Here is a 23,543-nt window from a genome sequence, read left to right as displayed (position 1 = left end):
TTGAGCAGTTTACAACTCGCTCTACAAGCCAAAAGTCTTTCCTCCATTCAGAACAAGATATGAAAGAAATAGAACACATCCAGGATGGACCTATGTTTAATTTAAAGAGAAGCAAATCTGTTTCATTTCGGAGATGGGGATTCATGTTTTGCAATCTACTGGAATAGCACCAGAGTAACAAGGGCTGTTCTTAGAAACGGAAGGGCCCGTGACTGTCTTAGTCGTGTCTCGGAAACCGAAGGCAGCGTGATGTTCAACTATGTCTGGAGATATTCTGAGAGATGTAGGCATAGTCTCGAGTGCTAAGGAAAAACCTAGATCCTCGAATGCGTTTCTCTAATGCTGACCTGAAATGCTCTCGAATAAATCTTGACTAATTAAACCATCTACTCATGAAAGGAAAAGCTTACGTTTGCAGCTTTTCATGGGAGCTACCAACACAGTTGAGATCTCAACAAAGGCACCCACTTCAAAAGTAACATAATAATAGCTTCCATGTGCCTGGCACTGTGCTAAGCATTTCCTCATGCCTGACCTCATCTAATCTTTGCAATAACCCTGTGAAACAGTCTCTGATCCTCAGAAGAGTTTCTTGAATTCAAATGTTCTCAGAAAGATCTTCCATCTAAGTCTGACTGAAGCTGAGAGTGGTTGAGCAACTTGCCCTAATCACAGCCACTGAGTGGCAGAGAAGGGCTAGCCCCTGGCTTTCTGACTCCAAAGCCCACACTCACCTGTGGCCAGGCACTTGCTGGCATCTCCCGTCTGTGTGGCCCGGATGCGATAGGGTGACAATGGGATGTCGTCCCCCCCGTAGGTGACCCCAATCATATAGCGTCCAGTCTTGTCAGGGATGTAGGTGACGGCGTACGTGCCATCCTCATTGTCGTGGACAATGGCTCTTTTGGGTTTTCCCTCTTGGTCCTGTGAATCGCAGAGAAATGCTATTTAGGATGTTGTCATTAAGGATATAGAAACCACTCACGGGAAACCGAGACACATATTGCTTATTAATTGGTGCCTCTATTCAGGAGGAGGCAGAATTAATGGCTTAATACAATCTTAATTATAATATTTTTTGGGGGGGTAGGGAGAGGAGGGGGATCACACCACATGGACATGGCCAATTTTTAGGAATTATACGGTCAAGTGAACAAGAAGTGATTCAGCTCCAGGGGCGCCTCGGTGGCACAGTGGTTAAGCGCCTGCCTTCGGCTCAGGGCGTGATCCTGGAGTTGTGGGATCGAGCCCCACATCAGGCTCCTCCACTGGAAGCCTGCTTCTTCCTCTCCCGCTCCCCCTGCTTGTGCTCCCTCTCTCGCTGGCTGTCTCTATCTCTGTCAAATAAATAAATAAAATCTTAAAAAAAAAAAAAAAGTGATTCAGCTCCAGACCCACTGAAATGTAGGGAGACAAGGGGGTCAAGGTTACTGCTCCTGCATCACCACATCCACTCTCTTCTCTTCTCTTTAGTAAAAGGCTCCCAATTCTTGGCTGGGTGCACTGCTCACACTTGCTAGCAAACTCTACCACTAGGTATGGCCGTGGGACTTGTGACAAAGTTGCAGTAAATGAGAGGGAAGTGGAGTCATACAGAGCTGCTCGGGATTGCCGATTGAGTTGAAGGTCCCCTTTCCTCCTTCTGCCTTTCCTCCTCCTTGTGGCCTGCCATATGCATCAGCTCATGGTCCATGAGGAGGCCTCAGGACAGAAGCCACACGCTAGGACCGCAGGGCAGAGAGAGGGAGACACACCGCACCCAGGTGGCTTGCCTCTGGGCTTCCTTACCCAGAGAGAGTCACCCCGGAGTCGGAGCCAGTCTTATTTGTGCAGTATTGTGATATGCAGCGCAACCTAGTCCTAACTCATCTGATGAGTCATTTAAAACATTTTAAAACAAAAGCAGAGGAATAGAGAGAGATCAAAGATGTATACATGAGACTCCTCCAAACGTGGTACTTGGAGCTACACCTCGAGACCTCTCACTTAGGCAAGCATGTCTGTTCTCTTGCACAATTACTGACTCTCTGGTGGGGAAAAAAAATTCCATCAAACATTTGCATCAGGCCAGAAATTGGTTATTAAATCTTGTTCTTATCCCTGGCCAGGAAGTTGGATCTTTACTAATGAAGTTTGACTCTAGAAAATAACTCAAAGTTACCGTGATCTGAACAGCAAGCAGGCCTTCCCCAGCATCTCGGGCATCAATTGCAAACTCCACGGGCAGACTGGCAGGCACGCCATAGGAACTGAGGCCGGGGCCACTGGCAGTCACTTTGCTGGCATCGTATGTGGGAAGGACCTTGACCTTGAAGGGACTTGAAAGACACATACACATCCCTGGTCAGGGTCGATACAGTCAACCCACCTACATTTGATCTTGCTTACACAGAGACTGGGCTCGAGAGGAGGGATTCCTATAGTAGATAAGATAGTGAATGCCTTATGTACCTTAAATCCAGCAGAAATTTACAACCATGTATCCATCATACGCTTTCCCTGAGTGCATTCCATGGGATACACACTAATCCCCAACTTGGTTTGGCAGACACAGCTAACTCACTTTTGTTAGGCTAAGAAAATGGTCACCAAAATGGGAAAGGAATATTGGAATTAGGAAACGATGTTGGAATAATAAAATTAATATCTTATCTCATCCTCTTCTTTTCTATTTTTAGTATGCTTTAGATGGTGAACTACATTAGCAAAGTAATACATAAATGTAATTTATAAATTATAATTTCTACATACCTAGAGCTATATGTGTATCTCTACACAAAATACAAATTAGGGGTATGGGTAAATTTTTTTCATCTTAAGGGGTATGAAAAGAATCCTTTGGAGGCTGTTCTGAGAGAGGAAGAGCATATGTAACATTTCATATTAATATGAATGAGGAATGAGGTTTCTATCCAACACCCTCTGGGAACACTGTTGTCAACGAAATCCTCAAGTAAAGAAGTAAAAAAGTAAAAAATCTTTGCCCTAATCAGAGAACTACTTGCAAGGTCACCAGAAAGAAGACTGATGAACTAACACATTCCTTGTTTCCTCAAAAATTCCCAACTCCTTAATTTCAGCTCATCTTTAAATTAAAGATGGCCAAAAGGAACAAAGTAGGGGGATACAGGATATCAAGAGAGGAGCAGCCACAGATATCAAGGCTAGTGTGTTGTAACACCTGTGCACAGACAGCACGCAGATTCTCACTGATACCTACTGATAAGGAAGATGCATGGGTAGGTGGATGGGTGGGTGGATGGGTGGGTTGGGGGATGGGTGGGTCGGTGGATGGATGGATGGATGGATGGATGGATGGATGGATGATTGGATGGGCAGATGGATGGGCGGATAGATGGGCAGATGGATGGATGGATGGATGGATGGATGGATGGATGGATGGATGGACGGACGGACAGATGGGTGGGTGGGTGGATGGATGGACAGATGGGCGGACGGACAGATGGATTAATGAATGGATTAGTGGTCACCAGGACAGTGGTGGCCAATCCTGCAGAGGGTCAGCTTCAGGCTGGTTTGAAAGTGTCTGTAAGTGTCTGTAGTGTCTGTAGTGAGAGAACAGGCAGGTTCTGTAAGTGTCAGGAGCTTACCTACGAGGGATCTCTTCATCAGCATATTTAACCGAGACCATGTAAGGCCCCTCCTGGGATGGGGTGTAGGTCACTGTATGTGTGCCATCCCCATTGTCCACTATGTTCACCGACTCCACCAGGCCTGAGAACAGAAATAAGAGGTCTGAGGAACTGCTTAGACTCTCCTTCACTCCACCCTGGGCTGAGTTTGAAACGGGATCACATTCATCCCCAAGAGCTATTGGTTTCCACAGATGAGAAACATAAAGGCAGGCAGGCCATAATCAGAGGCCCGAGAAATCACAGGAGACAGGATCCCCAATTCATGGTTGCAGAAATGACCCCAAGAGACACCTTTAGCTTTCTGTTGGCTACAGTACACTCAGTCAGCCCTTGAGTATAATTAAGGAGACTGCCTGTGCTTGTGTGAAGACGCGTGCTGCAGGCATGCTATCCCCTTTCAAGCTGGTGAGGCATGCTTGGGATGTGGCAATTTTACTCTATAGCTGAGGAAGAACCAAAGAGTCTACAACTCTGAACAGCAAAAGTTAACCAGTGGGCTGGCCAATCAAACCTATGGCCACCTTTGAGCACAGAGCGCTACAGCACAAGCAGGCTGGGTGCAGGTGCAGGACAGGTGAGGCAGCCAATTTCATGGGGTGGGGGGATCTTCAAAGTGATGCCTGCAGGGGACGGTTAGAAAAGGTGTTAAAGCATAATCAAGGCATGCATTGGGTTGGTAGATTCCAGATCCCAGTTCTGAACGTGAGCATCAACTATGGGTCGACTGTAGGGTAGGTTAAGCAAAGCACGGCATACTCATTAAGCAAAGCAGATGAGGCACGAACAAGGCAATTTTAGGGGTGAGGCCAGCAAAAGGCATTCAGGTCACATAAATTAGAGCAGCAGCCAACTGGAAAATGCAAACCTGTCTCCGTAAAGTCACCCTTCGGGTCAACTTTAAAGAACTCTGAAATGGCTTTCAAGGGGCTGCGCCATGGCTGGGAATCCATCTCATCAGCTAAAATTAAAAGGCTGTTACTTCCGAGTCCTCCATAATAATGTAATAGAGGTAGATATCTAAGTAAAGCGTCTCTCTCTCTCTCTCTCTCTCTCTCTCACACACACACACACACACACACACACACATAAACACACACACAGGTCTTAAAGCTCAGTAACTATGCAGAATCAGATTCCAGCCCTATGACCTCATTTCCCTCAAACCACATCTGCCCTGCGCATCAAAGGGCATAACCTCCTGCTGAACCCCATTAAGTAGAAAGTTCCTCTTCAAAGAAGGAAGCCCCCATTTGCCACTTCTGTAAAGCCAAGAACACATCACTAGGGAAAAATCCAGATAATTTAAGAAATTAAGGAGAGAATGGCACATTTTCAATGCCGGAAGAGGAAATGAGATTGCCTACCAAATAAGGTAAACTTCGAGGCACTTCAGGGCTTTGTCCCCAAACGGCCTTCGAGTCATACCAAACCCCAGTTCCAGGCTGCCAACAGGGCAGGCCAAACAGTCAACAAAGGCCATTTCCCAAGAGACCCTCTCCCTCCAGGAAGTTGGGACAATGACAAAGCCATGTGTCAAATGGGCTGCCTATCTATCATTTCCAGAAATTTGGGGTGTGTTCCACATGGGCACCAAGGCTCCTCAGAGACAGTTATCCCCTCCAAACCCATCGCCCACCCAAATTCCAGACCAAGCCCAGTCACTCCACAAATGCTGAGACATGTGTGAGAGCCCAAATACTACTTGCTTCGTCTCTTTACTTAAGAAAAATAAAAATTTAAAAAAGACATTTAGAGCCATATTATTAAATGGGGGAAAGACCACTAGAGAAATAAAAGATCTTCCCACTTTTTAAAAGCAAGAGCTTCGGGGCGCCTGGGTGGCTCAGTCGGTTAAGCATCCGACTCCTGATTTCAGCTCAGGTCTTGATCTCAGGGTCACGAGAATGAGCCCTTCGGCAGGTTCCGTGCTCAGCAGGGAGTCTGCTTGAGATTCTCTCTCCCTCTGCCTCCCTCCCCCCCACTCACAAGTGTGCACACGTGAGCACGAGCACACACTCTCTCTCTCAAAATATATAAATAAAATCTTTAAAAATAAATAAAAGCAGGAGCTTCTCCTGTTTAGCTAGAATATGGGGGAATAAAGTAATTTAGGAAATTTAATTTTAAGTTCATGACCAAGTGCCTGCTCTGCGTCACGGCTGCCCTCCCCTGGGGCAGGAGAATGCTGGCAGGAAGGCAGGATGCACACTCACCTCGTGGGCCCAGGACCCTCACTTCCAGAGGGGCCAGGCCAGCCTTGCTGCTGTCCACTGTGAAAGACTGCAAGATGCGGGCTCGGACACCAGAGCCCAGCCCAGGGCCAGCAACCTTGACCTTGCTAGGGTCCACGACATCCTTCACAGGGACTCTGAAGGGACTGCCTGGAAAAGAAGTCACGGGATTCTGAGCACGGCTCACCTAGCGACAGGTGACCTGCCGTGTGCACACCCAGGGCTGCACCACGGCTCCCCAGGGGCCCTCTGCTGTTTGGACCTCAGTCAGGGCCTCCCCTCCTGTCTTGCTGTGCATGCTCCCACGTGCACCCACCACGCGCAGGCATCGTGCCGCGTGCTGGGCCCAGAGTGCTACATGGCCCTGTAGGGACCCGAGTGCAGAAGAAGGGTAAGGCATTCAAGCAGCTATGATGCCACATGTAACAGATGCTGGGGCATGTACAAGGCACACAGAAGGCAATGAATCTGGTCTTCAGGAGGCCAGAGGAAGCTTTCCAGGGACAGCTGAGCTGAGACAACAGAGTGAGCCGACAGCACCTAGGGAAGCAGATGGAAAGGGGTTTCAAGCACAGTGATGGGCACATGCAGAGGCCCGGAGGTGAGGGAGAAGACAGGCTGTTGAAGACGCTGAAGGAGGATGCTGAGGGGTGGAAGGAAGGAGTGCAGAGGGCTGTGGAGGTAGGGAGGCCTTCCAGTCCACAGCTAATATCCTCTCTGCAAACGGATCCTGAGGGCTTCCTGGAGTCCTCCCCCTACAACATAGCCCGCACCTTCCCACTACGAATGGCCTACTTGGTTCCCTGGTCATTGGGTGAAGCTTTGCTTTCTCCCTGTCGGCTGTGGTCCTCCTACATGGCTGACTCCATAGGTGACACTGGGGGCCTCCGACCCTTTGAAGGTATTGGTTTTAAGACCAAGGAAACAGGGGCACCTGGGTGGCTCAGTCAGTTAAGCATCTGCCTTTGGCTTAGGTCATGATCCCAGAGTCCTGGAGTCAAGTCCTGCACTGGGCTCGCTGCTCTGCAGGGAGTTTGCTGCTCCCTCTCTCTCTGTGTGCCCGCTCTCTCTCTCTCTCTCTCAAATAAATAAATAAATAAATAAAATCTTTAAAAAACAAAAAAACAAGGAAACAGAAAATGCTGTGTGATCAGGATTTGCAAGAGAAGCACTAAAGAGAAAAACTAGGGCTGGACCAGGGTCCCTCAAGGGATTCTCCCACCAACGGACACTAAGTAAGACCTCAGCAGACGTGAGCCAGAAACAGGAGCCCCAGTGTCCCTGGCATCATGCCTCCTCAGGCTACCAGGTCCATCGCCAAGGGGCGACATGCATCTCTTGCTGTGTGCAGGGGCCCTCGTGCTCCCCAGGAGGCTGGCAAAATTCATGACTTTTAACTGCTACACAAACTCAGGTGTCTTCTGCTTTCCATTCCCCAAAATTGATCTGTTGCAGAATACGGCAGTAAATTAAAATAGCACACAAAGGGGGCGCCTGGGTGGCACAGCGGTTAAGCGTCTGCCTTCGGCTCAGGGCGTGATCCCGGCGTTATGGGATCGAGCCCCACATCAGGCTCCTCTGCTGTGAGCCTGCTTCTTCCTCTCCCACTCCCCCTGCTTGTGTTCCCTCTCTCTCTGGCTGTCTCTATCTCTGTCAAATAAATAAATAAAATCTTTAAAAAAAAAAATAGCACACAAAGAACAGTGGCCTTGGCGTTTTAACGATAGCTGGGCGCAATGGCATCCAGTTTTTCGGCTGACAGAAGTAAATGGTTGACCTGGCAAAGACAAACACCAGCCTCCAGGCGGGGGTGTAGGGAAACAAAAGGAGCTTCGTTTCACAGACAAACAGTTGAGAATTTCAGTGTCAGCAGGTGACGGTGATGGACTACCTCCGAGGCCAATCTCCAAGTCAGAGCTCCCCCTAGAAGGTGTCTGAACTTAGCATGAGAGCAGCCAAGAACTAACACGATAACTGCAGACCTAAGGTGGCAGATACCGCGCGTTCCCTGCCACCCCGTCCCGTGCCCCAGGCAGACATCAAAAACCAACCACAGCAGCACTTCCTCCTGATGCGCTTTTCCCAGGGGATCCATTTGATCTAAAAGCCACCACCAGCCGACCACAGCTGGCCCGCCAGAGGAAACCAACATGCCACAGTGGGGAGGACAGCATACCTTGTCAAAAATAACCCCACTAGGGCTTTGCACCAGAAACACTGGACTAATGTTGAACCAACGAAAATTCCCGTGAAAGCAAATGAGAAGCCAGCAGCTTGCCAAATGTTTCATAGCAACACCTCATGAGTTACCTTACTAAGAAGCCCATCGCTAAGACAACTGACCAACACTTTACTAAATAACTCTGCCTGGGGAAGGGCCTGGGACCTGGGACAAGCTGCCAGCTGGCTCTGAGCAGCAACAGAGAATCTGAAACATAAGGACGTACCGCCTACCTCTGATGAGAAAACCCCAAATGGGTCTCTCTTTATTGTAATTCTCAAATATGGCCATCTGCTTCATGCTCCTGAGTCAGCCACAGGGGCCCAAACCCTCACCCTCTTCTGCAAGGGGAATTCCAAAGCTGAAAGCATCAGCCAGACCTTCCCAATGAAGTCAGAACAGCGTTGTTGTCTCCACGACCAGGAGAGGCTCTTCTCCACTGCACCTGCCTGCTTGGAGCCACCACATCATCTCTCCTCTCCCGTCCCTCCCCCTGTGGAACTGCCAAGCTCTCCCTAATACCCATGGCTCTGCCCTCTGTTACTGGGCCCTGTTCTTTCTTGGTGGCAGTAATCACGAGAAGTTGCATAAACACCAGACAGGAAGTTCCCGGAGCACAAGAGCTTTGACTATCTTGTCCATGGCTGAATTCCCCTTGTCTTGGGCTGACAGGGACTTGAAAATCTACGATCAGCTGCAAAGACAAGCTGGAGGAGAAATTTAAATACCAATTTAGTTTTTCTTAAAGAAAGCCTTCAAAGGAAATCTAAGCCTTCATAAAATTAAGGCTTAAATGAGTATCTGAGTAGCATTAATTTGAGCTGGATGTCCGTGCTTTCTGACCAACATGAGAGGAAGAGTGAGTCTATGAGCACATTTGCATGTAATAAGGAGGAAATGTCTACAGATTCAGGAAAGTGTTTGGTCAATGCACACTCCAGCTTCTGGGAATCAATCCAGAAACCCAAAAGCAAGCTCCTCAGGTCTGTTCCTTCCCCCCTCAGGCTCATCCTGGCTTATGGCTTTCAGGGGAAGAATAACCCTGACCCATCCGAGGCTCTTCCTGCCCCGGGAGTCTTGCGGGGTGGGGTTCTGCCCTCTTTCTCACCATACCCAAGACAAGGCATAGGCTGACTTGGAGGCGGCCCCAAGGGTCCTTGTGTCCACAGTCATCTACCCATCTAGATGTGTGTTCAGTGGCAACTGTTTCTTTAAATAAACAGAATCAGAACCCACAGAGATCCTAACCCCTGGAGCATGAAAGTTGGAGGGCCCTCTGCTACTTAACTCTATATTTCTCCTTGTTTCAATCATCGACAGCAGTGGTTCTCAACTAGAGGTGATTCTGTCCCCAAGTGGACACCTGGCAATATCTAGAGACATTTTTGGTTGTCCCAAAATGAAGGGGGCGGTGGTGGAATGCTATTAAATACCTACAATGCATAGGACAACCCCCCTTCCACAACAACAAAGAATTATCCCACCCAAAATATCAATGGTGCTGAGGATGACAAACCTTGATTTTGCTTTTGTTTTTTTAAAGGTTTAATTTTTATGTAATCTCTGCAGCCAGTGTGGGGCTTCAACGCACCACCCCGAGATCAAGAGTTGCGCACTCCACTGACTGAGCCAGCCAGGTGCCTGGTTTTACAGCAAGTGTATATACTACATTATGAGATAGAAAAGGAATTAATATATAAGAATTTGTGTTTGTGGGTCTCTTTCGGCTACCAGGACTGTCCATGAAAAGCAGAAAATAACACAACAGGTATCAGGTGAAGAAGAACCAACCAGAGAATAAAGTAGAGATTTTCACTTCTGGGGGAAAAAAAAAATTCAGCTTTCCCTTAAATTAAGAACCGGGTCCTCCAACATGTAAATGATTTCGACTCAAAATGCCAAGCCAGTGCGTTTTGCCAGGCTATCGGTCCTACTGGGCGTTGGGATATTCTTGGAGATACAGCCATAAGGAAAGTTCTCCCTTTGCACCCACTGCAAATCTCAGACCCTCTTTCCCATTCAGAGATGAGCAAGACAACACCTGCTTTCATGCCAAATCCGTGTGTGATACTTTGGGTAGCTTTCTGCGGGATCGCTTACCAGGGATGTGGGCTCCTCCGTATGTGATGTTAACGTCGTAGTCCCCTGGAGCGAAGGGGACGTACTCTGCACTACAGCTTCCATCTTTGTTGTCCCTGCAGTTGATCTTCGACTCGGATGGTCCCTCGACAGTGATGCCGAGCCCACCAATGCCTGCCCCTCTGGAAAGGGTGGAAAAGAGAGCCAAGTGGTCCTAGTGGTTCATGCTCGTCTGGTTATTGCCAGAATTATTCAAAATCCCTCTATAAACAATCCCAGCTAAGCCAATCTGACTCAACTACAAAAGTTCCTCAACACTATAATAGAAAGACAGCTCTGACCCCTCCTTTCCAATGCTTATCCTTCACTGGTTTTTCACATGTAATTTCATCTGTGACCAATTCTAGTAGGACTACTTCTCATATTTCACTTAACCATGAAACGGGCTATATGTTTCTGCATTATCAAGTTAAGGAGCTGCCATCTAGTTCTGGTTTGTTCAGCAATTTTATGACTGTAACCAAGGGCTTTCTGGTACTTTTCGAGGTATACTTGGCCTCTCTCTGTAGCATAAGTCTCTACAAAAAGAAAACACCTCATATACCATGAAAAAAAAAAAAGGCTCTCAAAAGTTGGGAGACCAGGACACGTGTGCAGAATATGCCCATAAAACTCCTTTAGAGGGGCGCCTGGGTGGCTCAGTCGGTTAAGTGTCTGCCTTTGGCTGGGGGTCGTGATCCCAGGGTCCTGGGACGGAGTCCCACATCGGGCTCCTTACTCAGCGGGGAGCCTGTTTCTCCCTCTGCGTGTCCCACCACTTGTGCACTCTCTCTCTCAAATAAATAAAATCTTAAAAAAAAAAAAAAAAAAAAAAAACCCCCTTTANATGGACACTAAGGGGGGCACATGATGTCATGAGGACTGGGTATTATATGGGATGGATGAATCACTAAACTCTACCTCTGAAACTAATAACACACTATATGTTAATTAACTGAATTTGAATAAAAAAGAAAAAAAGAAAGCAAGAAGGGAGAAAAATAAATAAACTACGTAGGGCTCTTAGAGTCAACACACAGATCCCAGAGCCCTGCTCACCTGGTAACCACAGTGAAGACATTGGGTTTGTTGGTATAGGCCTCTTTCAGTCCTGGTCCTTGCACTTGAACCCGAGACGGCTGGCAGCCTTCGGTTACAGCCACTTTGAAGGGACTGTTTGGGATGGGCACATCATCGTATGTCACCTCCACTACGTGGAGACCTGTTCAACACGACAAACAGAAACGTATTTGCACAGGAGTCACCCACTTGTGGGAAATCGGACTCTGCCGCGGAGTTTCATCCAGTGCTCACGTCTACCTGCTATCCCATTTATTGGAAAACACGCAGGCTGAAGAAATAGTACAATATTGGTATGACCTGATTTTTTTAAATATAGCTGTTTATTTATGCTCTCTGTTCACTTGGCAGCCACATAGCCCTCCCTCCCCAACACATATATGCACAAGGCCTCTCCCCCAAGCAAATATCACTAAGTCCATATTCAAGTTAGTCATCTTAAATGCACTATCCTTTTTTTTTTTTTTAATTTTATTTGTTTATTTGACAGAGAGAGACAGCCAGAGAGAGAGGGAACACAAGCAGGGGGAGTGGGAGAGGAAGAAGCAGGCTCCCAGCAGAGGAGCCTGATGCGGGGCTCGATCCTATAACGCCGGGAACACGCCCTGAGCTGAAGGCAGATGCTCAACAACTGAGCCACCCAGGCGCCCCACTTAAATGCACCATCCTGATTTGGAAAAAACTTCCTCCAGTCATTAGCCAAGAGATAAAGGGAAATCCATGAAACAGAGTATCCATGCACCTACATATGGAGATTGAATATATCTACACCAGAATATTTATAGGAATCATATACCCAGGTAATGAGACTATATGATGCTGTTATTTTTTTCTTTATCCTTTCATGATTTATCAAATTTTTAAGTAATTGTTAATATTCAAGAAAGAAATTGTGTAAAAAATTGATACAAATGGGCAATCAGCCATGACATCGGCCATCAGCTGCTCAGAGGGGCCTGAGGCTAACCCTGGCCTGGCTGTCACACGCCAGGATCAACACGTCAGGCACTGAGTGTATGGTGGCTCTGCTGGGGAGAGAGATTTCTGCGTGTCCCTGTCACTCTGTCCGTGCCTCTGCTGAGACAGGCCGGACACATGGGGCAGGAGGAGCACCAGTCACCAAAGGAAATGGTCCAGCATGGCTCCGAGTAACTGTCGTGTCCAAGGAGAAGTCAACTCACCTTTCTCGAAGGGTGTGTACTCCACCTGGTAGGTCCCGTCCGCATTGTCCCTGACGAAGCACTCGGTAGAGGCCCCTGAGGGGTTGGCAATGTGGGCTTTGATGTGGTCGCCCCCCACCTGGGTCAGGGGCCGTGAATCGACCGTGAAGTCAGTGGTGGCTTCGCGAAACACATCTGCAGAGCAATCACACAGAGAAGAACGTCACCAACACCTGGGACCTCAAACCAAATCCAAGAACCAGGGTTCTCAGCGCTTCAGGTACAGTATGTCTAAGTTCCGTGACCACAGACGGCTGTTTTCTCTGACCCTCCACATCAAAAGCATTAATGACCACCTCCCCCTGCCACCAGCCTGCTGAAGCTTCTTCTTCCCACGTGGCCTGTGGAAGCCCCCATCCTGTGACAACACAACTCCTTGGTGTATTTTTTGGACAAAGGTGGGGCTCTAGGACAGGTTAAAGGGAAAAGAGATCTGTTCTGCAGCAAATATGGCATTACCACCACATTCTAAACCTTTTCTATTAGTGCCAAAAATGAAAGATCTTGAATTTCCATGTAAAAATCAAGATTTCTGGCTTTGCCAGAAAAATAGGAACATCTGCTGGCAGCGCTGGGCCCCATTCCTCCTAGAGAAACAAAGGGAGGGTTGAGCAGCAGAAAGCCACGTGCTCACCCCTTTGCTATAGTCCCTCTCTTCCTGGTGCCAAGACCACAGGACAGTGTTTTCTTATAACCCACCTGGCCCCCGTGGCCGTATCAGTTTGCAGCTCTACTCTGAGTTTCTGGTGACCCCTAAGTCCCAAGTTACTCTGCAGCCTCCCTCTTTTGTTTATGAAACCCACCTTTTCCTTCTATTCCTGGCCCAAAGACTTTGACCCTGCTGGTGTCCACGGCCGGCTCCACCTTGACCCTGGTGGGGAAGTGGGGCACCAGCTCACCGCCATACTTCATGGTCAGGGTGTACATGCCAGCGGTCAGGGGCACGTAGGTCACCGCGTAGGTACCGTCTTTGTTGTTTTCAATACAGACTTCGGCTTTCGCTCCCGAATCTGAGATGGCTTCCAGGCCCAGGGCCCCAGGCCCTGCTTCTGAACAGTCAACACTCAGCAGCCCGGCTTCGCCCACCTTCCCATGCTGCAGACCCGGTCCTGAAGCCACGACTTTAGAGGGGTCGAAAGGCATTTCAATGTCGGCTTTGAAGGGAGAACCCGGTATGTGGACTTCTTCAAAGAGAATGTTGACAAAGTACTCCCCGGGCTTTGTGGGCAGGTAAGAGACGGAACAGGTCCCATCACCATTGTCAGAGCATTCAATTTTGGCCTCGCACGGACCTTCCACGGTGAGGCCCAGACCTCCGGTGCCTGCTCCTTTGGTGTCGATGGTGAACTCAGCGGGCTTGCCCACGAGGCCACCTTCAAGGCCAGGACCATGGGCCTTCACCTAGTTGAACAGAGGATAAAAGTCACACTCTGCCTGATGTTGGCGTTGCTGCTCGGCCAGCCTGCACTCAGTGCTAGGCTGCCTCTCCGTCAAGGGGCCCTCCTCGCTGGGGCCTCCCTTGTGTCAGACAGACACTGAGTCGGAGCCATAGTGCAATCCAGGCTGCGAACGGCTACGTGAGGGAGACACGCCTGTGAGCTCAGTCCACACTGAAAGCCACAGCACTGAGGCGTGGCCCTCGGGAACACGGGGCATGACTTCCCACCCTGCCATGCCCGGCATTTCGGAACCACAGGACCAGAGGTGGAGACCTAACGTCTCGTCTCATGAACACACGTGGGCCTGAAGGCACATAGGATGGTTTTATGGACCTCCCTTTGACAGCTACACCTCCCTCAACAAATTCCCCATAATAAAGCATGACCCTGGGCTGGTGGGCATGTGTCATGATACGTTTGTCCAAACCCGCAGAACGCACAGCACCCCGAGTGAACCCTCCTGGAAACTGTGTATTTGGGGTGAACAGGGTGTCAATACAGGTTCAAGAACACGAACAAGTGCCCTGCTCTCCTGGGGGATGGTGATAATGGGGGGGCTGTGCCTGTGGGCACAGGGGGCAGGAAGGAATCTCTGTACCCGCCTCTCCATCTTACTACGAACCAAAAACTGCTCTAAAAAACTGAAGTCTAATACAAAAATTTAAAACCAAAGAAATAAACGAAACTGCTTTTACAAGAGGGGCGGGGATGGGGCTTTCATGTCTGATTCAACAAATAAGACAGTTTTATAGGATTCATGCCATTCAGACCACTAAAAATACTCTAAAACCCTTGATCCAGGGCCACTAGGAAGAAATGATAATGAGACTCATATATTTTTATATTGAGGTATGTAGCTTCGGCAGGGTGAGCTCACCCTGTGTGCCGGACGCAGGGCTGAGGCCTCCACCGGCAGGATCTCACCTCACCCTTCCAGGCTCACTGTGACGTGAGTGCTGTTATTACGCTAACCAGTGAAGGGACAGAACTCAGGGACGAGGACTCCTTCACCCAAGACTCACCCCAAGAGGGCAAGAGGACGGGCAGTGGGGAGGACACCCAGCTGCTCAAGGGACCCCTCCAGCTGAATTGTAGGAGAGAAAACTACTGGCAGCCGTTGAGAATGGACTTTCCTCAGAAAATGATTTTCTACAGGTCCTGGTCAAGCAGGATTGGTGAAGGACTACAGTGTTCTATTTGACAACAGGAGACAAGTGTCCGTACAGAAACGAAAGCTGACCTTGGTGGGATCTGGTGGCAATGAGGCCTCCACCGTGTAGGGGCTCCCAGGCACAGGGTGTCCATCATAGGTGACGTCTACGGCATATAGCCCCTCCTCCCGAGGGATGAACTTGGCCGTGCTGCTCTCCCGGCCCACCACGGGCGCCACCATGCAAGGCACAACCTTCCTCGAGGGGCTCAGGATTGTCACATCCAGCTTCCCCTGGCCTCCTGCCCCCTTCGTGTCGATGGCGAACTCCTGACCCTTCCCAACTTCGACTCCTGGAAAAGGGGGACACACCCAAGTGATGAGCTGGCCCTTTTCAGCAGCAAGAACGACTGAGAGCAGAACAATGAAGGTTCCCTGGACATGACGCATTACCAAGGGCGGATACCAAGGACAAGAAGCAAGACTGAGACAAGATAATCAGCGTTTACCTGGCTAACAACCACTACCAGGATAGCTACTAACTCTGATGATATTAATAACAATGATGGCTGACACTTTACTGATACAATAATGATGGGTTAAAAACCAATAATGGTTGGTTACTTAATGACCGCACTTCATCCCCAGGCCTGAGTACAGCACATCACCTCCTTTAATTTTTACCACAACCCTATAGGGTATTTATTAGTTACCAAGGGCTTCAGCAGATAGGAAAACCGAGGCTCCGAGGTTAAGGAATGTGTCCAGGATGCGTCCATACGCAGCAGACCACAAAGGTGGGACCCACGCGTAAATTTACTGGACCCCACAGTCTGCTCTGCCAACTAGTAAATTATAATCTGACACTGTCCTCCCTCCTTTGCTTACTTTTGGTGTTAACTTTATACCAAAACATTCCCATGAGCCAATGTTTTATTTACTAATTCTTGGCAGCAAATTTAAACCCACAGCCAACAAGGCAAAGGTCACAGAGCTGACCAATGCAGGGGCACCGAAGCGAGTCTGAAGAACTGACTCTCTGTACTGCGCTGGTATTTGAAAGGTCTCTGCAAAACAGGGCCACAGAAAACCCATGTGTTGTATTTGACAAAAAAAGGGAAAGGACTTTGAACCAAAATGACAGCGCTGGAAGCATAGGACTCCCCCCTACAAGCCAGGGAAATCCTGACTCCAGGGCAGTACAGAGCCTCCGAAACACAAGCAGGGAGGCCTCAGAGCACCATGGCCCAAAGGCTTTTCCTAATCAGCATTTTGCTTTTCCTGGTCTGGAACTGAAGCCCTCGTTGTCTTAGAGGAAGCAGCAGTAAGGAGACATACGAAAGGACTGCCCAGTGACATTCATATGCTTGGAGCTGGCTGCCCTCCAGGGACAGCTTCAGAGAGCCCATAGCTGGGAGGTGGCCTCATTCACAACTTGTGCATTTGAGTCACAGGTCAGTGAAGGTGCTCATCGATGGTCCACTGAGACCAAAGAGGCCTGCACGGGGGGTATGCGCTGAGCCCCACATGACCCTGAAATCAGGTGAATGTGTGCCACGAAGGAGTGGCCAGGTTTCGGCCGCATGGCAGCTTGTGCCAACAAGGGGACATAGGTGTGAATGTTCTCCAAGATGCACTGCTCATGTGCTCATGTCAAAGGGCAGGCAGCAGACACACAGGTGTAGCGGCATGACTTTAATGCAAAATGAACATTGCCAAATGTCTGCTGTGGGTGCATATGCACGTACAGAGGTAGAGAGGAGGTCTGGAAGGATAGAAACTGAACAGGTAATTTTGATTCACCCTAGGAAGATTAAGAGGTGAGGGAGAGAGTGGAGTTTGCTCTCAACGGTGGTGTTTTTAAGAAGAAAATGGATTTATGCATTACTTTCTGTAAAGAAAAGAAAGAATTTTATGATTGTGTGTTGAACTTCGGAAGCTGAGTGATCAGTACATCAGTGTTCATAGTCTACTACCGTCTTTACTTTCCTATGTTTGGAATTTTCCCTAATACAACAAGTGAAAACATTTTAAAATAAATGAGATGAGCTTATACTCACAAGATATCTACCAAGCTAAAATATGGGGGTAGGGGTGGGGGTTGCATCAGAGTCGCGGTTTCTGAGTGCCGGGGAGTTGGCTTTTAAGCTCGACTGTCCACCCTCATGTGGCTCCCGTGGCCAAGGACAGCTAGCACAGTACAAAGTCACCAGAAGGCAACACGTCCCAACTTCCCTTTGCAATGAAAACATCCAGCTGCGATGCCAGCAGTTACTGAGGGTTGACGACGTGCCAGCCCCTGAATTATGAGCTCATTTACCTTTCAAAATATTCCCATGAATGTCAGTGTTCTTGACCACCCCTCCCCCACTGTCCAAATGAGGAGACAGAGGTTCAGGGAGGTTAAGCGCACATAGGGTCACAGGGCGACCCCGCTGCACGGCCCCAGTTCACACCCACGTCTGTCCTACTGCAAGATCTCTTAAGGCAGAGTTTGCTACCCTGCAAATTGTCTTTGAAAGAAATCTAACTGGCAGCCCTGGTGGGTGGTCTTCAGTGACCCGTCTCCCTGCATCCACACACTTACTATTTTCCAGCCCATTAATTTTGATCTTGCTCAGATCCAGCGGAGCGGCCACGCCCACGGTGAAAGGGCTTTTAGGGATGGGGTCGCCTCCATACGTCACCAGCACCTGCATGCTGCCCTGGAACAAGAGGAAACAAGTGCACCTTTAGGCACCAACATCTAACTTGCTGTTTATCTTTATTTTATTTTTTTAAAAAAGATTTTATTTATTTGTCAGAGAGAGAGAGCACAAGCAAGGGGAGCAGCAGGCAGAGGGAGAAGCAGGCTCCCCGCAGAGCAAGGAGCCTGATGTGGGACTCAATCCCAGAACTCTGGGATCTTGACCTGAGCCAAAGGCAGCTGCTTAACCAACTGAGCCACCCAGGCGCCCCGTAACTTGTTGTTTAAACCTGCCCTCCAGATCTTTCATTCTTCCAGAGACATGGGGCATTTGACACCAGCAGATTTAGAGACACCACAGACATAAGACATCTCTAAGCTTCTGGCCCCGTGGCACAAACAACCGAGAAGTTAGATAAAACCAGAGCAGCGAAGAACAGCAGGGGCGACTTAATAAGCATACTGCACGCTGTGCTTTTAAGCATTTCCTTGACTCGATCTCCAAACAGTCTGAAGGGGTGGTTCCCACTGTCGTCCCCATTTTTCCAGGAAAGGAAAGTACAGCTCAGGGAGGTAGAGTCACTTGCCCCAAATCCCAGGCCTGATAAGCGTGAGAGCTGGACCTCACGGCCACGGCTCCCAGACCCGCGTCCCAGCTGCTCAGTCGCACTACCTCCTGCCCAGCACACACCTGACCCCAGCCATGGGCAAAGCTGCTGGCTCCGGGAGCCTCTCCCTGAACAAATCCAGCTCTTTCTTTGTCTCAGAAATCAATTTCAGGCCACTAGACTGTGAGAGGGATTTGCACACTAGTGCAGCCTCCAAACTCCCACATGTATGTCAAGGAAAGAAAGGCTGCAAGTGTGAAGGGAATCCCGCCTGTGGGTTTGGCAGGCCCTGTGTTCGCAGCCTCGGGGGGCCATGGGAGCGCGGTATGCGGCTCTCCTCCGCCGGTCCCAGCCCACTCCCTTGCTGGCTTCCCCTCTCCCGTCGGCTAAGCAACCCCCTCTGCCAAACCCAGGCTCCAAGAAAGCCCACAGCCGTCTCAGTAGACGAAGCCCTCCCTCACCTCAAACTCCCCGGGCATAACGTAAAAGGCCGTGGACGGAGAGGTGATGCCCCCAAGAACCCAGGGGGGGGCTCACCAGAATTCAGGCTCTACTGAAAGCTGTCAGCAATCAAGTGTTAAATGGGTGTAGCTTTTGGCCCACATGTATTTTCTCACAATGCTTTTCATAATAAAAAAGGGGGGCAAAGCCAAGAAAAAAATTGGTTGCATCAATGAAGAAGGGAGGACTGATTCTCCAGGATTTACTGGCAGTGCACACAAACCCACTGGCCCCCTGCCTCGAGGGTGTAACTTTTCATGGTAGAACGTGCACGGGTCGGATCCAACAGAGCTGAGAGCCAGCCCAGGACAGAACAGGTCTCTCTGTAATAAGAAGTCAGGGAGTGACTTGCGGCTTCAGCTACCATGGCATTCCCCTCATGCCAGCTCCTCCCAAGCTCCAATTTGCCCACAAGCCTAACTCCTTGAGGGAGAGGCCTCATGGCTGACATTGGGTCATGGAAAAACCTTCTCCACCAGCCCTGGAAGTCTTCTGATTGCATCTCCGGAGGGCCACAGGAGAGGGAAAAGTCCTCTTTCAGTTTTAAGTCTATCCATCCCATAAAAGAAAGTGTGTTCTCATTACCAATCATAAAAAAAAAAAAAAAAAAAAAAAAAAAAAACCCAAGGGGAAAAAAAAACNACCTAATAAGGGGGAGGAAGAAATCTTAAGGGACTTACACCTGCAATGGCCTATAGCACTTTAAGGTTTCCTCTGGGGCCCAGCTAAGGACAGACTGTGCTTTTCCCCCAGAGGGGTAGGGGGAGCAACATCAGGAATGTCTGAGCGGACTACCGGTGCATTTCACGACCTTGCTGACTGCAGGACAGTTTTATTCTCTCCCCTCTGTGCCTCTGAGACCTTAATCCCACCCTGTACAACACACGAACATAGACTCTGACCCAAGAGCTCAGGCGAGGACAGGATCAAGTGAGCTACCCACAGCCCCCTCCTCCAGAGATCCCCGGGACAGTCAGGGAGGCTCAGTGAACCCACAGGGTCTCCTCGAGGCACCCCCAGGAAGTATGTGGGGTTTTCGATTCCCAGTGGCTTCTGACCTGGTGGGTCATGGAGCTGCTGCCATCAGCTTCTCAAAGCACTCGCTTGATATGAGGGAATATGGGGTGAGAAACCCAAGTCTGTTGAGGTCATGGACAACCGAGAGCACAGAAGGCAAAATCCTTGGAAGAATATGGCACTGTGTGATCTCCCTTCCATAAAATCAAGACTTTGTCTGACCTTTGGGAGGATCCTTAAGCCCCAGCCCAATAAGTGACACTCCACCAAGGCAAAAAGAGCTCTGACCACTGCCTTCCAACAAGACTATGACTGGTCCACCACAGGTCAGCAGGTATCTTCAAGCTGTGGCCCAGAGACCCCGCAGGGGACAGCTCCTCACACAGCATGGTCTGTATTCTGAGAGCAACACGCTCCCCCTGGGCCAGGACCCACCACTGTCTCTCCACACACACCAAACAACTACATTTCTGGAACATTCCAGCCTGTTACTCCCTAAAACCACCACGAGAAGGTGCACCTCTGGGCATCCCCTCAAAGTACGCTCCCTGCTTCCATGTTGGGCACGGCCTTCTGGGCTGACCCAGGCCTCTTAACCACATCCAAGGGCGCAGCTCAAAAGGCAAGCTTATTTAACCCAATCTTGAGCAGTATGCCGCTCTTCAGAAAAGAGAGATCAAAGGTGGATGAGGACGTGTTGGCCCCACTGTCCCTACAAAGTTCTTCTCTTGTCTCTGCTTGTGCATAGAGGCTCAACTTTGTGTATTCATGCTTTAAGCCATAAATCCACGTGGAGAACCTACAGCATCAGGCCCTGTGCTCAAGACCGGGGATGGAAAGATACATATGACATACATATATATACAGGACATGATATCCCATCCTTGGGGAACTCACAGTCCAAGAGAAGAAATTCAATCTGTTTTCTTTGCCAGAGAAATATGCAGAACTCCAAGTTGCCCAAAAAATGAAACCGTAAACCTTGTTCTAAACACTAAACAAGAAGGACCAGAGAGGCACCATGCGAGCCATTCACACTGGAGGCAGGGACTGACACCAAGACTGCCAGGATCCCTGGACATATGACACACAGCATGTGAGCAAAGCCCCAGGTGGCCACTGAGCCTCACCAAGAAATGAATGAACTTGACCTTGGGGTGCCTTCGAAGTAAGACGCCTCCCTCTCTAGCCTCCACCTCTGCCCCAAATGGCGGCTGGGGTGTCCAGGGCAATACATTCTAAAGCCCTTTCTGCAGGTCCAGGACAAAACCTGACTCTGTCTTAATGTCTGCAACTTACTTTCTAGTGGCTCAACCAAAACCCAAAAAGGTTTATAGATATAGGACAAAGCAAGATGTTTTTAGAAGAGTCTAAGACTTTGTGACCTCGACCAGTGTGCATGGCCATGCTTTCTGGTGCCTTTTCTTAAGGAATGGGGAGAACTGGCAGAAAGGATGATGTCAAGCTTGTGCCCCCAATGGTGAGGCTCCTGCCAGCCCTCTGAAGCATCAGCAGGAAAATAATTACCCACCTAGCACTGAGTATCCTGATGAGAAAAGAGTATCATACCTACAAAAGTATTTTTACCATCACTAATAATGAACCCCTCGTTAAGGTAAGAACAAAAACCACAGGAAGAAGCACATCTGGATATATGAGGCCACAGCTGTACTGTGGCATATAAGAACTCACCCCAGAGAACCCCTCCCACCTCCAAAGAGTCCATCTCCAAGGACATGTAGCCCCCAGTGCAAGGGGACACCTGCACCGGACCCCTCGTTCCTTCCCACTAGACTCTGGGCAGCTCCTCACTGAGGGCCAGGCTGGAGTGACGCTTCTCTCCTGGTGTTCTACAGAAAGCATCCCCCCTGTTCTCTCACAAAGGGTACCTCACACCAGGGGGACTATTTTCCTCAGGAAAGAAGAAATGAGAGGTTTGGAATGACTGTGTAGAACGCTATGCATAAAAAAAGTAAAATCCAGGCTTTTCTTCTGGGTTATCTCACACCCCAGAGGTGTGGCCATGAAGCAAAGCCCAATTTTGAACAAATTAACATGAATTCATACAGAAAGGTCATTTTTAGGTGCTTCTTGCCTAAAATAATCAAGAGCAAAATGGCCTGGATCATAAGATCCTGTCTGTGTTCCTGACTTTGTAAAAGGGGACAATCTGAGGCCCTAGATAGTATTTCGGGCCTAAGGGCTGAAACTGGCTTTTTGAGCCCGCTCTCTGCTGAGCAGAGAGCCCAATGTGGGGCTCGATCCCAGGACCCTGTGATCATGACCTGAGCCGAAGGCAGGCACTCTTAACTGACTGAGCCACCCAGGCGCCCATGAACTGGCTTTTTGAGGAGACCCACTCCACCACCTTGTAAAAAGGGCCAGCAAGAAAACACAAAGGTGCCGCCCTTCCTCCCCTGTGAGTAATTAAGAAAAGACTGAATGAAGGGCAGCCGGTAAGGATGGGAGAGTGTGTGGAATAAGAGGAAGATACTAGGTCCTGAATTTCAAGAGCTCACTGTTTCTGCTAAAACCCAAAATGGAGGTGGGAGATTGGAATGGGGAGAGACGGGCTAGCCTCCTGCTTGTTCTCAGGGAAACCTTCAGGGTCTCCTCACAGAACCAACCAGGGCTCTTGCCAGCCCTCCCGGAGATGCTCAGAATGACAGGCATGAAGAGCCGTTGCCCACACAGGAGCACCTCGGCAGAGCACAGATCACAGCCTTGGTGTCCGAAGGGCCCAGCACAGCTCCGAGGCGGAAGCGGCCAGCGGACAGGGCAATGGGAAGGACCCTACCTGCTGGGTGGGTGTGTATTTAACGGTGTGGGAGTAGTCGTAATTGTCGATGACGTCCAAGTCCTTCACGGCATCTCCAGGGAGGGGGCCGCTGAACTGCACGTTCAGCGGGGCTTTTCCGGCCCCTTTGGTGTAGACCGTAAAGTGGGTTGGTTTCCTGTTTTCCACACCTGGAAGGACAGATTGTGAAGTGAGGAGACAGGCCTGGCTAGAGCGGTTTCACTCTTACAACCAGTCTGACGGGTTCATCAGCACCAGCTCTAGCAAGGCAGTCGGCGACAGGGGCTGGTGCACAGGAGCACTGCCAACAGCTCAGGCAGGAGCGCTGCCCCTGCTGAATGGGAGCCCCAAAAGAATACCTGCCTTGGGTGGAGGCGAGTCCCTCAAGGTCCCCGGGCCAAACATGCCCATTGTCACTGGCCCTCAGAAGGCCTCCGGGATGGCCTTTCACGCGTGCTCTCTTACCTGCTTTGCTGAGCCCCGGGCCTTCTGCCTTCACTTTGCTGGCGTCATGGGAAGGGTCAACTTTCACTCTGAAAGGGCTGGCGGGGATTTCCTGTGGGGGAGACACCATCTCAGTAGGAAAGCCCCTGAACTGTCTGCCAGAGCTTAGCCTTCTGCCCAATGCAAAGGGGGAGACCTCTATGACTCTGGCAGGTGGCAGGCAAACTTCTGTCCCCATGGGTCAAGTCTTTGTATTCTAGCCTCAGGTAGGGGTCACCAAGGGTCACTTACGAATGCCTGGGCCCCTCCATCACAGGCTTTGACCTGCTTACTGCACAGCTGAAAGAAGGTTTCCTACAAATGAATCTGAAAACT

General features: G+C 49.6%; 1 protein-coding gene across 5 annotated transcripts in view; it reads right to left on the bottom strand.

The window, feature by feature from the left end:
* The window catches only part of FLNB (filamin B), a 137,907-nt gene that overhangs the window by 31,343 nt on the left and 83,021 nt on the right, over positions 1 to 23,543 (bottom strand). For 4 of the 5 annotated variants that reach the window (XM_034658528.1, XM_002913524.4, XM_019805364.2 and 1 more), the window contains exons 17-28: positions 23,190 to 23,280; positions 22,725 to 22,894; positions 17,703 to 17,820; positions 15,206 to 15,468; positions 13,330 to 13,927; positions 12,488 to 12,661; positions 11,286 to 11,448; positions 10,209 to 10,369; positions 5,870 to 6,037; positions 3,612 to 3,735; positions 2,162 to 2,318; positions 735 to 924 (exon numbers count right to left, since the gene is read on the bottom strand). In XM_034658528.1, coding sequence (XP_034514419.1) covers positions 735 to 924; positions 2,162 to 2,318; positions 3,612 to 3,735; positions 5,870 to 6,037; positions 10,209 to 10,369; positions 11,286 to 11,448; positions 12,488 to 12,661; positions 13,330 to 13,927; positions 15,206 to 15,468; positions 17,703 to 17,820; positions 22,725 to 22,894; positions 23,190 to 23,280 — 2,377 coding nt within the window. Of the gene's footprint in view, positions 1 to 734; positions 925 to 2,161; positions 2,319 to 3,611; positions 3,736 to 4,521; positions 4,615 to 5,869; positions 6,038 to 10,208; positions 10,370 to 11,285; positions 11,449 to 12,487; positions 12,662 to 13,329; positions 13,928 to 15,205; positions 15,469 to 17,702; positions 17,821 to 22,724; positions 22,895 to 23,189; positions 23,281 to 23,543 lie in introns of all 5 variants that reach the window. The other variant, XM_002913523.4, reaches the window with a different exon arrangement.

Source organism: Ailuropoda melanoleuca, chromosome 4 (assembly GCF_002007445.2).
Source record: "Ailuropoda melanoleuca isolate Jingjing chromosome 4, ASM200744v2, whole genome shotgun sequence".
Lineage (NCBI taxonomy): Eukaryota > Metazoa > Chordata > Mammalia > Carnivora > Ursidae > Ailuropoda > Ailuropoda melanoleuca.
The sequence above is the reverse complement of the archived record's forward strand: the minus strand, read 5'-3'. Positions and strand labels throughout refer to the sequence as shown.